Source organism: Mustela nigripes, chromosome 8 (assembly GCF_022355385.1).
Source record: "Mustela nigripes isolate SB6536 chromosome 8, MUSNIG.SB6536, whole genome shotgun sequence".
NCBI classification, from domain to species: Eukaryota; Metazoa; Chordata; class Mammalia; order Carnivora; family Mustelidae; genus Mustela; species Mustela nigripes.
Genome location: NC_081564.1, coordinates 6,524,375 through 6,537,587, shown reverse-complemented (window position 1 = coordinate 6,537,587; position 13,213 = coordinate 6,524,375). Strand labels below are relative to the sequence as shown.

Here is a 13,213-nt window from a genome sequence, read left to right as displayed (position 1 = left end):
AGTTATCCCTCAACCTCTCTCAGCAGTCCATCTCAGGAAATTTTTTGCCTTTAGGGAAACTAGTTTGGTTATTTTGGCATCAAATATTTATTATGCTTTTACTATACTGGAGGCCTTAGGTTAAATACTTTAAATGAACTGTCTACACAGTTGTGAGATCGTTCCTGTTCTCAGCTCCTTATAGATTAAGTGCAGAAAATAACATTTTAAGGGCACCTGGTTGGCTCAGTTGGTTGAGCATCTGCCTTTGGCTAAGGCTTAGGTCATGATCCCAGGGTCCTGGGATTGAGCCCCACATTGGGCTCCCCGCTCAGCAGGAAGTCCGCTTCTCCCTCTGCCCCTTCCGCCCTGCTTGTGCTCTCTCTCTTTCAAATTAATAAATTAAAAAAAAAAAAAAAGCCTAACATTTTGAAATAAGTGACTTTTGCAAGCTTATTAGAAAGTGGCAGAACCTCAGCTCAAACTCTGATAGCAGAGTCCGTATTCTTAACCACCAGCTTGGACTGTACCCCGTAGTGGAAATGTTGGAGTACTTTGTGTCGTCCTAGCACTGTCTAAGCGTTTCATGTACACTGCATCTTTAAAGCTTTTCCTTCTTTGATTTTTCTTGTCTTTTTGTTTGTTTTAATGTTGTCGGTCTTCAAAATAATGATTATTTCTTGGACTTTCATTCTCTGAACTTAAACAACTTCAGTTCTTTTTGACTTTTCCAGAGAACTTTGCCTAATGTTTTGTTAAATAATAAAAACTATTAAAAAAGCGAAACTGGGGTGCGTCGGTGGCTCAGTGGGTTAAGCCTCTGCCTTCGGCTGAGGTCATGATCCCAAGGTCCTGGGCTCTCTGCTCAGCAGGGAGCCTGCTTCTCCCTCCCCAACCCCTGCCTGCCTCTCTGCCTACTTATGATCTCTGTCTGTCAAATAAATAAATAAAATCTTTAAAAAAAAAAAAAAGTGAAACTGGAGTGACGGTTAATTATAGTGTAGCCAAAAGGTGATTTGTGGGATTTGTATATTCTTGGTATTTCTAAACTATATATCCAAGCACTCATACTGGTGTCTTCATGTTTACCTTCTGTGTAATTCAGTTATGATCCATTTTGCAGCTGCCTGACATCCTCTAACATGGATCTCCCATTTTTTCCACATTTTTTACTGTTTTTTCCTGATTTTGTGGCATTTATATATTTGTCTGTATGTATACTAAGTGGCAAGTAAAGAAAGCAGATTTCATTTTCTATTTTTCTTTTCAGGACAAGGCCTGGAGAATGTCCGTAGCGAAGACATCCGTAGACATTCTTAAAATACTGTGTGACATCCAGAAAGGTAGACTGTACCTCTCTGCCCTCACCTCGGGTTTGTTCTGAAGCTTGCCCTTTTCAGAAAGTAGCATCGATGACAGGCCTCCTCCTTCCCCCCTGGTTTTTCTGGCTTTAATTATCTCCATTGATCCCACTCGTTTTTCCTCATGAAAAGTCTTCCTTGCTTTATTTTCTTGATTGCCAGTGTTGAAACAGAAGCATCTAAAAATCAGCTTATCAACTACATTCTTCAGTAAACTGTTTAAGGCTACACTAGATTTCTTCAGTGCCTTGTCCTTATTGCTCATGTTTTTCACTTATCATTTGGTCATGATCAGGCAAAAACCTATTTAAACTTGAACTTAAGTAAAACATTAACAAAGAAATGCTCTTGGGGAAAAAAGCTACAATTTATTTCAGAAAAATTGTCATTTCTCTTTTTTACCCATAAATTTCTCTTTTCTACCTTCAGATAGAATAATTAGATTTCTTTTTGTACTTAAATTCTCTTACCTCAGCTTCTGAAAAGACTTGAGATGAGAAAACCAGATCCAACTAAAATTTTAGCTTTTAAAAATTCTCACAGTACGGAAACTTGGACGTCTGCTGTAACTTTAAAAAATTTAATTACAGACAATCTACAGAAGAAGGATGAATGTGAAGAAATCCTGAAACTATTTAAAGTTGTTGCTAGCTTGCAGGTAAAGATGTTGGTATATTGAACATTATTACTTTACTAATTACATTACTAATGAGTGAACTTGACATAAATGATTAGTCTTAAAATTTTCTGTGCTAGCCTTCAGGAATTTTTAAATACAGCATAATGGTTTCCCTTTTCTCTGTCTCTGTCATTTAAAAAACAACCTTATAGAGATATAATTCATATACCACACTATTCATCCATTTAAAGTGTGTAATTCAGGGCACCTGGGGGGCTCATTTGGTTAAGTGTCTGCCTTCAGCTCAGGTCATGATCTCAGGGTCCTGGGATCGAGTCCCCATTGAGCTCCCTGCTCGGCGGGGAGCCTGCTTCTCCCTCTCCCTTTGCCCCTCCCCCCAGCTAGTGCTCTCACTCTGCTCTATCAAAAAAAAAAAAACAAAAAAACACCACTTCCATGAAACAAATAAAGTGTATAATGACTGGTTTGGGTATATTATTAAGTTTTCGTAATTGTGGTCACAATGTAAAATTTGCCATTTTAGCCATTTTTCAATATATACTTCAGTGACATTAATTATATTTACAGTGTAATATGACCTTCAACTCTATCTGCTTTTCATCACCTCTGGCAGAAACTCTGCTTTTTATTCATTTTATCCATTTTTACCCATTAGGCAGCAGCTCCCCACTCCCTTTTCCTTCCAGCCCCTGGTAACCTCTGATCTGCTTTCTGTTTCTGAATCTGCCTATTCTGTATATTTCCAGTATAAGGGGAAGCACGCAATATTTATCCTTTCATGTCTGGCCTCTTTCAGGCAGCATGATGTTTTCAGGGTTCATCCCCAGTGGAGCAGGTTTCAGTGCATCATTCCTTTTTACGGCTACATGTTCCACTGTATGGATGGACCACGTTTATTTATTCCTCTGTTGATGGACCCTTGGGTTGTTTCTCCTTTTTGGCTGTTCTGAGTAGTGCTGCGGTGAGCCTGGTGAGCGAGACACCGGAACCACTACTCAAACCCCACCTGTCTGGCCCCAGTACCCTTGCTTATTCTATTTGGCACTGTCTCAGCAGCAGTAAACAGTTAAAATGAGATTACTGAAAATAAAAAAAATGTATATATCCTTTAAAAATCATGAAATACGTTGACTCTACACAGAAGCTGCATTCCTTTGGGAAAAGATCCACATTGAAAAAGGAAAACCGGGTGCCTGGGTGGCTTAGTTAGTTCAACGACTGCCTTCGGCTCAGTTCATGATCCTGGGGTCCTGGGATCGAGTCCCACATCAGCCTACCCCTGCTCTGTGGGGACACTGCTTCTCCTTCTCCCTCTGCCTGCTGCTCCCCTGCTTATGCTCTCTCTCTCTCTTTCTTTGTCAAATAAATAAATAAATAAAACCTTTTAAAAAAGGAAAGAAAAAAGAGAAACTCCTTGGTTTAATCACTTCCATGTTTATCTTTGACTAGATTATTCATGGATGATACATAATTCAAAAGGTTTTTAAAAATGGTTAAAATGGTAAGTTTTATGTTATGTATATTTTACCACAATAAAAAATAAACTTACTAAAATTCTGTACTGCATGTTGTAAACAATAAGAAATTAATTCTTTGATCAAAAAAAAAAAAAAAAAGCTTAAAAGAATAGGGCACCTAGGCTCAGGGGGTTAAACCTCTGCCTTCAGCTCAAGTCATGATCTCAGGGTCCTGGGATCTAGTTCCGCATCGCATCGGGCTCTCTTCTCAGCAGGGAGCCTACTTCCTCCTCTCTCTCTGCCTACCTCTCTGCCTACTTGTGATCTCTCTCTGTCAAATAAATAAATAAAATCTTAAAAAAAAAAAAAAAAAGAACATATAGTGCAAAACAAGTCTTCCTTCTGTCTTAACACTCCCAGCTCTTCAGTTTCCCACATTAAGTGCCACCACCAACACCAGTTTGTTGTGTATTTTTCCAGAGATAGTCTATGGTTACATAAGCAGAAACATTTCTGTGGTTCCTAGTAAGGCAGGAGCTGCGACATATAACAAATCTTATCCATAGTAAATATAGGAAATACTATATTTATTTCTATGAGTAAGTATTTATTTCTGTGAGTATATCTACATGAGGCATCCCTTTGGGAAAGATCACTAATATTTTGGGGGAAACGTCAGTTTCAAAATTTTACATTTTATAAATATTGCTGCACCATAGATCAAGTTATACAACCATCAAAAATAGTATTTGTGGTGAGGGGCCTGGGTAGCTCAATCGGTTAAGCAACTGACTCTTGATTTTGACTCAAGTCATGATCTCAGGGTCGTGGGATCGAGCCTGACTGCTTCCCTCCCTCTGCCTCCACTCCCCTGACTCATATATCCTCTCTCTCTTGCTCATTCAAATGTTGTGGGGGTTTGGGGGGTGGTTTTGTTTTGGTTTTTTTTTAAGATTTTATTTATTTATTTATTTATTTGACAGGCAGAGATCACAAGTAGAGAGGCAGGCAGAGAGAGAGGAGGAAGCAGGCTCCCTGCTGAGCTGAGAGCCTGATTCGGGGCTCAATCCCAGGACCCTGAGATCACTACCCGAGCTGAAGGCAGAGGCTTAACCTACTGAGCCACCCAGGCGCCCCTCTCTCACTCGTTCAAATAAATTTTTAACTGACTGAGCCACCCAGACTCTCTCTTAAATAAATCTTTAAAAAACAGTAGTATTATTTGTGGAATCTATGTAGTGATGAAGAGAGGGGAAATGCCATAGAGTTAGCTGCAGAAGGTAATACATGAAATTACCCACACAGCCACCAAATGCTGGTGAAGAGACACTCAGGCAATACCAAATCGTCACTGTTTATTAGGTTAACCATTTCTCAGCTCAGGTGTGTTTGTGCCCAGGGGACGGTATCTGAAGATATTTTTGATAGTCACAAGTAGTGCATGGAGGATGCTGGTGGCATCCAGTGGCTAGCGGCCAGGGACACTGCTATGATGGGCAGGCAGCCCCCACAAGAAAGAATGATCCGGCAAGACTGAGAAACCTTGCTCTAAAGTGTGGCATCAAAACAGAAGGTCTAGAGGTTATGGTTCATCAGAAGAACATGTGACTCTTGATTTTAGGGTGGTGAGTTTGAGCCCCAAGTGGGGCTTAAAGATTACTTAAAAAAAAAAAAAGAAGAAGAGCTGACTTACTGTCACTACTTCTTGGTAACCTTCCGAGGGCCTCTGGGATTTTTTAATTGGGTCAGAAAAATAAATTCTAGGTCTGGAATTAGCGGCCAACCAGGAGTTATTACAGAGAAGAGCAAAGCTGGGTTCTTCGAGCCGCCAGCATGGAATCACCCAAATCTAATACTTAATCTGTCCCTCCTGCTAGTCTGGGCCCCCCCACGACAGAGAATGACACTGAGAAATGGTGTCAATAGCGCTGACATGGAGAGAATCCTGAGTTAAGATGGCTTTTCCTGTTTTCCAAACTTTTTCTAATACTATGACTTTCATAATTTGAAATATGAAGTCTCAAATCTTTAATTTACAAGGGAATAGTCTTTGAGGCAGAAATAAGGCAAGGTTTGAGCCTGGCCAGTGGTTTTTTAACAGCATGAAGTAAACAGATGTGCGCTGTCCTGCTTACCTTGCTAGGAGAACTTCGAGGTCTTCCTGTCCTTTGGAGATTACAGCAACAGTGCCCTGGTCGCAGAGCTCCGGGAACAGTACATCAGAGCCCACGAAGTCACGCAGACCCAGCACAAATCCCGGGGCACCGCGGAGCCTACAGCCCGTGAGGGCAGGAGCCTCAGCACTGAGTCCAAGCTACACAGACAGGCGCTGGCGCTGCAGATGTCTGTGCAGGAGCGGGAGGCCGAGCTGACCTGGAGAGCCTTAAACCACGGGAATGTGGAAGCAGCGCTGGCCAGGTGCAGGTGAGTCCCACCGTGCACGAGCACGGCTTGGCGGAAAGGAACGCTGGCTTCTGTAACTTCTGTGGTGGTGGGATCAGGTCAGTGACATTTTCATTTTCATGGTAGTCATTCTTGGTTTCTCACTCTCAGACCCTAGTTTGGACTTCGGGGTCAGAAAGTTGTAGCCTAGGGGTGCTGGGGTGGCTCGGTCAATTAAGCATCCCGACTCTTGATTTTGTCTCAGGTCAAGATCGCAGGGTTGTGAGATCGAGCCCCGCATCGGGCTCCACACTGGGTGTGGAGATTCTCTCTCTACCCCTCCACTCCCCCTCATTCTCTCTCTCCCTCTCTTTAGAAAAAAGAAAGTCGTAACATAGAAGGCAAGTAAGTAACATGGAGTCGTGGGTAAGCTAACTATTGAATTTCGTTTGCCTTTGCACTCTGGTTAATGGCGTCCCAAGTAAGTTTGAAGACAAAGCACATTAGATACCATGAATACAGCATAAAGACATTTTAAATGATGGTGGTTGTCAAATATATATACTTTTTTTTTTAAGATTTTATTCATTTATTTGACAGACAGCGCAAGTAGGCAGAGAGGCAGTCAGAGAGAGAGGAGGAAGTAGGCTCCCTGCTGAGCAGAGAGCCTGATGCAGGGCACGATGAGCCCGATGGGGGCTCGACCCCAGGACCCTGGGATCATGACCTGAGCCCAAGGCAGAGGCTTTAACCCACTGAGCCAACCAGGTGCCCCGGTGGTCCGATATTAATCCAAGAAAGGCAAATGCATTTGCTTTTGCTCTGCGTGCTCTAACTTCCAACACACCCTTTCTTCCAGAGACTTATTTAGGTATCACTGCAATGAGGACACCGGGAAATTGCTGTTTCTGACATGTCATAAGCTTTGTCACATGTTGGCTAACGATGTTCCAATGGCAACACCTGTCGGCCTCAATCTTCCTTCCGAAATACATGCTCTAGCTTGCCAAGCTGCCACCATCTGCAGCCCAGGTGACAAGATTTATAATATACATAGCTTTGTTTCATGCTGGGCTCCCACATGCTGTCTCTGTACCATTGGATGTTGCCATAAGGACAGTAGATCATTGTCTCCATTTTCTAAAGAGCCAGTTATAATCAATCCTCTACAGGGATTCCTATTTGAAAATATTTACAGGTATTAACAATGTCATTCCCGACTATTGATACTCACTTTAATGGCATTGTGAAATTCCTTACCTCTGCATCTATGATCTTCTCATCTGAGCTTAAGGAAAAACTTGAACTGCATTATTTACGGTAGTCAGAGGTTTGTGGAAGCTTTTCTCTCTACCTTGTGGCTTTCCTCAGAATTTTGAATGGTAGTTACTGGAAGATTGTTTTCTTTTTTTTTTCTTTTTTGGAAGATTGTTTTCATTATCCCAAACACATGAAATATTTGTATAATGATTTTTCCCCATTTTTCTTTCAGATTTTTTACTAGATGCTTTAGAACTATGTAAATATACCTTAACGGCAGTAGAACTTTCCAGACAGTGCCAAATGGATGACTGTGGAATTCTAATGAAGGTAATTGCTTTCGAATTTCTTTTTCTTTTTTAAAGATATTATTTATTTATTTGACAGACAGAGATCACAAGTAGGCAGAGAGGCAGAGAGAGAGAGGAGGAAGCAGGCTCCCCACCAAGCAGAGAGCCCCATACGGGTCTCGGTCCCAGGACCCTGGGATCATGACCTGAGCTGAAGACAGAGGCTTTAATCCACTGAGCCACCCAGGCGCCCCACTGAATTTCTTTTCCTTAAATAAAACCCCACCCATCCTTTATGTACCACTTTTAAATCACTCGCGTACTTTACAAAAATAATGAACCTACCTCGTGTGTTTTCTTATTCGAGCCTGGAAAACTCAAGGGCATGAGACCTCTTTTCCTATCACATTTATGGGCTAATTTAAGTTGCATTATGTTTTTGAAATGTTGGGCCTCAATCCCAGCATCTCTGGACATTGTCCTTCTCTTAGAGTAGCAATTTACTTTAAAATGGTGTTATTATAAGCCACAGACCTGAAAAAACAGACTTCATGGTTCGTTTTGACCCTCAAAACTGCATTTGGCTCTAATACATCTATCTGCCCATGGGTTCTGCCTGGTGGAGGTGGCAGTTGTGTTTTGGAGTATTTACTTGTGTCATCTCCATGTGGTTTGGTGTTCAGACTTCCTTCGGAACTCACAAAGATCCCTATGAAGAGTGGTCTTACAGTGACTTCTTCAGTGAAGATGGGATAGTCCTTGAGTCCCAGATGGTGCTCCCGGTTATTTATGAATTGATTGCATCGCTTGTGCCTCTTACCGGTAAATGTCACTTGTGTTGTTGTTTTCCATGTATTTCTGCCTTATGCAAGGTTTTTTTTTTTTTTTTAAGATTTTATTTATTCATTTGACAGACAGAGATCACAAGTAGGCAGAGAGGCAGGCAGAGAGAGAGGAAGGGAAGCAAGCTCCCTGCTGAGCAGAGAGCCCTATGCAGGGCTCGATCCCAGGCCCCTGGGATCATGCCCTGAGCCGAAGGCAGAGGCTTTAACCCACTGAGCCACCCAGGCGCCCCAGCCTTATGCAAGTTTAAACTGCAGAGATTTGGGCGCCTGGGTGGCTCAGTGGGTTAAACTGCAGAGATTTGAAACTAGAACTCTACACAGTACTATGGTGAGTCTCACAGGCATAATGCAAGTGAAAGAAGCCAAACACAAAAGAAGGCATACTGTCCAATTCCATTTACATAAAGTGCAAGGATAGGCGACAAGGAAGCCGTGCTGTTGGATATCAGGGGAGTGGCTGGTTAGGTTACCCTTGGGGATGGGTAGTGACTGGAATGGAGGCCAGCAGGGGCTTCAAGTGCTGGTGAGGTTTGTTTCTTAGTTTGGGTGCTGTTATGTGGATGTATGCACTTTTTCAGGTTGTACACTCATCTGTGTATTTTTCCGTATACACTTAAAATTTTTATTTAAAGTGGCAGTTTGCTTTAGGACATTATTTGATAATAGTATAATATTTAAATATCTCTTAGAATATGAATGAGTTGTTTTATTTATTGTTATGTACTTTACTCTCTTGTAGAAAGCAAGAGACATCCCTTGGATTCGACAAGCTTACCATACTGCTCTATTAATGAAGGTATTTGACGTCAGAAATGTACATATTGTGTTATGATTTTATAAATACACCAATATGGAAATTCCTTGAAATCCTGAATATGAGTCTGCCTTAATGTTCTTGAGGTGGTTACTTAGTTATTACTGTTACAATGTTATTCTTCTGAAAGATCAAGTAAAGTGTGTCATTTGGCTTGTAACAGTAACTTTTATGTATCTATTCATAAATTTTGCTCTTTCCAATAGGGAAGTGGGTTTTTCTCAGCTAAAGACTTAAGCATCTCAAAATAGACAAATTACAATCAAACTTAGTTATTTTCTGGCTTAAAATCAAGCCCATGTTAATTCTCTTACTTACTCACTTTGAGAACCAAAATATATGAACATCCTCTACATTAAAGATGTAGCTTGTCTCTGGAAAAAATTTTCGGTAATGTGATCTTTCTTTCTTTGAGGAAAAAATCTAAATGGATTATAATACTGCTACTGAAATAAAATACTTTTATCATTCCACAGGAGACAACCTTATTTTACCTATTATAAACTCCATCTCTGCCCTGCTCCAGAACCTTCAAGAATCTAGCCAGTGGGAGCTGGCCCTAAGATTTGTCATTGGTTCATTTGGTACCTGTCTTCAGCACTCTGCATCTAGCTTCATGAATGCCAGTCTGAGCGGAAAGGTATAGTTTGGAGAACAAAAGCTTTCACTCCAGGTGTATATAGATACAAAAGCTCTGCCAAACAAAGGAATTTGAAGTCCGCATTTTCTCGTTTGGCTCTGGAGCAAGGACACTGATAATTTGTCAGATGTAAGAAACATTGTTGAGCAGCTGCTAAGATTTGGGTTCGGTTCAGGGTTCTTGTGCACTTTTCATACTCGATCTTGACAACAACCCTGAGAGTCTCCATTTTGCAAATGAGGAAGCAGACTGCGAGAAGTGAGATCCGTCGCCCGAGCTTTTATGTTGCAGTGGTGTGTCACCTTATTCCAAACCCAATAAGTGGTCTCATTCCACCCCATTAGGTCGAAACTTTATCTTTCACGCGCCAGTCAATTCCACCACCCAGCGCCACCCTCCCCCTGCCCCGCCCACTGTGGTCAGTCATCGTAAATTAAATGCCAACACATTTTTCATATGATGATGAATTTTCAAAGTTCTTTAATATTTGAGGAAAGTTTTCAGAATGATGCATAGCTAGAAATGGGCCTAAAAATTCTTTTATTCTTTTCTAAAAGTTGTTTGGAGAGGCCACATTAGTTAAATCAAAGCATGTTGTTATGGAATTGAAAGAGAAAGCTGTTACATTTATCAGGGGAAATGCTACAATATTACTGCACAAAGTGAGTATCTGTTCTTGGTAAGCTGTCTCTCTCTCTCTTTTTTCTTTTTTTCCCTCTTCTGGTTGCTTCTGATTTCTCAGTGAGGATAAGAGTGAGGAGGGGGAGGGGGTGTTGGAGGTTTGAAGAGAAGTGATAGAATTGTCATGCCATATAGAACTTGCTAGAGTTGTTTCCTTAAATCTGTGATAACGATAAAGGATGTTAAAACAAAACAAACAAGTTAGAACTGAGTTACTTTAAATAACTTTTCATGAAACACTTATTCTTCCCTTGGGTCTGTAATTAAATTCAGTAACAAGCCTTCAGAGACCAAATTCCGTTTTGATTGTAAAGAATGTTCTCCGATTCTTTCTTCTGATAGGTATTTAATTGTCGCGTGGTGGATCTTGACTTGGCCTTGGGTTACTGCACTCTCTTACCCCAAAAAGAAGTGGTTGAAAATCTCTGGAAGCTCATAGATAAAGCATGGCATAATTACGACAAAGTTTTGGTATGGCCTAAGGAAACTCAGCCTTGGTTCTTGAAGTATTAAAACATTTATGGGAAGAAATGAAACAGCTTTGCCCTCAGATCTTAAAGATTTAAACAAAAGAAACATTGAGCTCACTCACTCACTCACTCACTCACTTACTTACTTACTTTCTACCAGCTTTTCCTTGACTCACCGGCTCACTGGTGAATGTGTATGCAGATTATAAGAATTGCTCAACTGGAAGGATTATATTTTTTTATTTCTTAAATCTGTATGCAGCCAGAAAACTTGACATCTTATAATTACCTGAGGGTATTTGAAATTTTAGACCCATGAGCCAGTTCTTTTTGAAGGACAAGTTTAACTGATGCAAAACTTGTCTTTGTTATTGTTTGTTTTAAAATTTGCTTTTTATGGGGGTTTTGTTTGCAGAATAACCAAACTTTGGCCTTTCCTTTGAAGAAAAGCCAGACTAAATTTATGGCATCATACTAAAAGTTGAATGAATGACCTGAATATCCTATGAATAATGACTGTATCAAGCAATATGTAACATTCCACCCTGTCATCCCAAAGAGAGGTTGTGAGTTTTGTTATTGGGTTTGATCTAAAAGGTGTTAGAATGTATTCTATTTGCAACTGAATTTTATATTTTAATTCTTTAGGCAATATCTCTGGTGGGCTCTCAGCTGGCCAGCCTCTATCAGGAAATAGAAACAGAGCTTAAGTTCCGTGAGCTCAGTACTGATGCCCGGTGGGGTATTCGTCTTGGCAAACTTGGTGTGAGTATTCTTTGGAGTACCATGAAATTTTGTTCATTCTGATGGTTTTTCTAAAGGGCTTTTCTTTTTTTTTTTGACAGAGAGAGAGAGGTCACAAGTAGGCAGAGAGGCAGAGGCAGAGAGAGAGGAAGGGAAGCAGGCTCTCTATGAGCAGAGAGCCGGATGCAGGGCTCGATCCCAGGACCCTGAGATCATGACCTGAGCCAAAGGCAGAGGCTTAACCCACTGGACCACCCAGGCGCCACAATTCTGATGATTTTCCCCAGGAAAACTTAAAGCAAAGATCTCATTGTCTGTTTCTTTAGAGAAAAGATGTATATTGTGGATGCATAGATTTTAGTTATATTAAGTATACCCATTGGTGTTTTCAAAGAAATAAGGACCGTTGGCTTCATTTCCTTTTTTCTATATTTTTAAGGAAATTAGGAGGGGCTTGACATATTTATCTGCTCAGCTTTCTCATTTATAGAAATATTTATCTAGTATTAAGATCTAAGGTATTTCAGACCTAGCCTTTAGTCTGATATTTCTGTGCTGCTGTTTGGTTAAAGATAACATCAGTGTATACACAGGTATACCAAAGTTTAAGAACTCCTGCTAGGGAAACATCATTTTTCACTTTGTAAAAACAAACGAAACTATTTTCTTTACGCTGTGCATGAGAAACATTTTACCTTATTGGCGAACAGTAGGCTTATCAGGAATGTAATCACTGCAGAAATGGTATGTGTTTTGAAGCCTAATTTGTATGCAGTAGTAATGGGACTGATAACCAACCACTTGACTGATGAAGTGCCCCAGGTTAGAGTGACTAAGAGAGATACTGGATCCACAGTCAAATATACCTGAAATCTCAGAATGATGCTCAAGTTGAGTAGGGTGATTTAAAAAAAAAAGTTGGAGGAGTCTAGAGAAATATTTCTCTATAAAAAAGCAAATCACTGTTGTATCCTTATTGTAGTAAGTTTTACTTTTTTTTTTGCTTTTTGTTTCTAGATTTCTTTCCAACCTGTTTTTAGGCAACATTTTCTCACCAAGAAAGACCTCATTAAAGCACTCGTAGAGAATATAGATATGGACACAAGCCTCATTCTGGAATATTGCTGGTAATTCTTTAAATCTTAGTGATATTTTTTGCTGTTAGCTTAACGAACTGGAAGTCTTTACTGCAAGAACATGATAATACAGAGGATTATTCCTCGTGGTCCATGGACCTCTGGTGTTTACTTTTGTTCATCCCTAAACTGAGTAAACCCCAGAACCAGATTAAATTCTTGTATTATCACCCTTTCAATTCACTGTTAAGCGTTTCCCAGGCTTGCCTCTTGATGAGCAGGACCAGGGGCACCTGATCTAAAATACAGATTCCTGGGACCCTCCCTGGTGGTTCTGACTCAGCAGATCTGGGCCAAAGCCCAGGAATCTAATCCTTAATTTCTAGATGATCCCCATGTTCAGGAAAATTTGGGAATATTGTTACTGAGCAATTGAACTTGTAAATCAGATTAACTCAGGGGCAGGGTTGTTTTATTAAGACATAATGAAAAGTATGATTTAGGGAGAATTTGTAAAAGTAATTTAGTAAGTGAATAGAGAAAACTAAGGCTGAATGTTTTGTTTGTAGCTATG

General features: G+C 40.4%; 1 protein-coding gene across 1 annotated transcript in view; it reads left to right on the top strand.

Annotated features, from left to right (window-relative positions):
• Positions 1–13,213, top strand: part of KNTC1 (kinetochore associated 1) — a 76,782-nt gene that overhangs the window by 36,914 nt on the left and 26,655 nt on the right. Inside the window, exons 32-43 of the mRNA XM_059408326.1 lie at positions 1,250–1,322; positions 1,931–1,998; positions 5,581–5,861; positions 6,679–6,851; positions 7,312–7,409; positions 8,053–8,191; positions 8,954–9,010; positions 9,505–9,668; positions 10,226–10,330; positions 10,692–10,820; positions 11,468–11,584; positions 12,581–12,690. Coding sequence (XP_059264309.1) covers positions 1,250–1,322; positions 1,931–1,998; positions 5,581–5,861; positions 6,679–6,851; positions 7,312–7,409; positions 8,053–8,191; positions 8,954–9,010; positions 9,505–9,668; positions 10,226–10,330; positions 10,692–10,820; positions 11,468–11,584; positions 12,581–12,690 — 1,514 coding nt within the window. The remainder of the gene's footprint in view (positions 1–1,249; positions 1,323–1,930; positions 1,999–5,580; positions 5,862–6,678; positions 6,852–7,311; positions 7,410–8,052; positions 8,192–8,953; positions 9,011–9,504; positions 9,669–10,225; positions 10,331–10,691; positions 10,821–11,467; positions 11,585–12,580; positions 12,691–13,213) is intronic.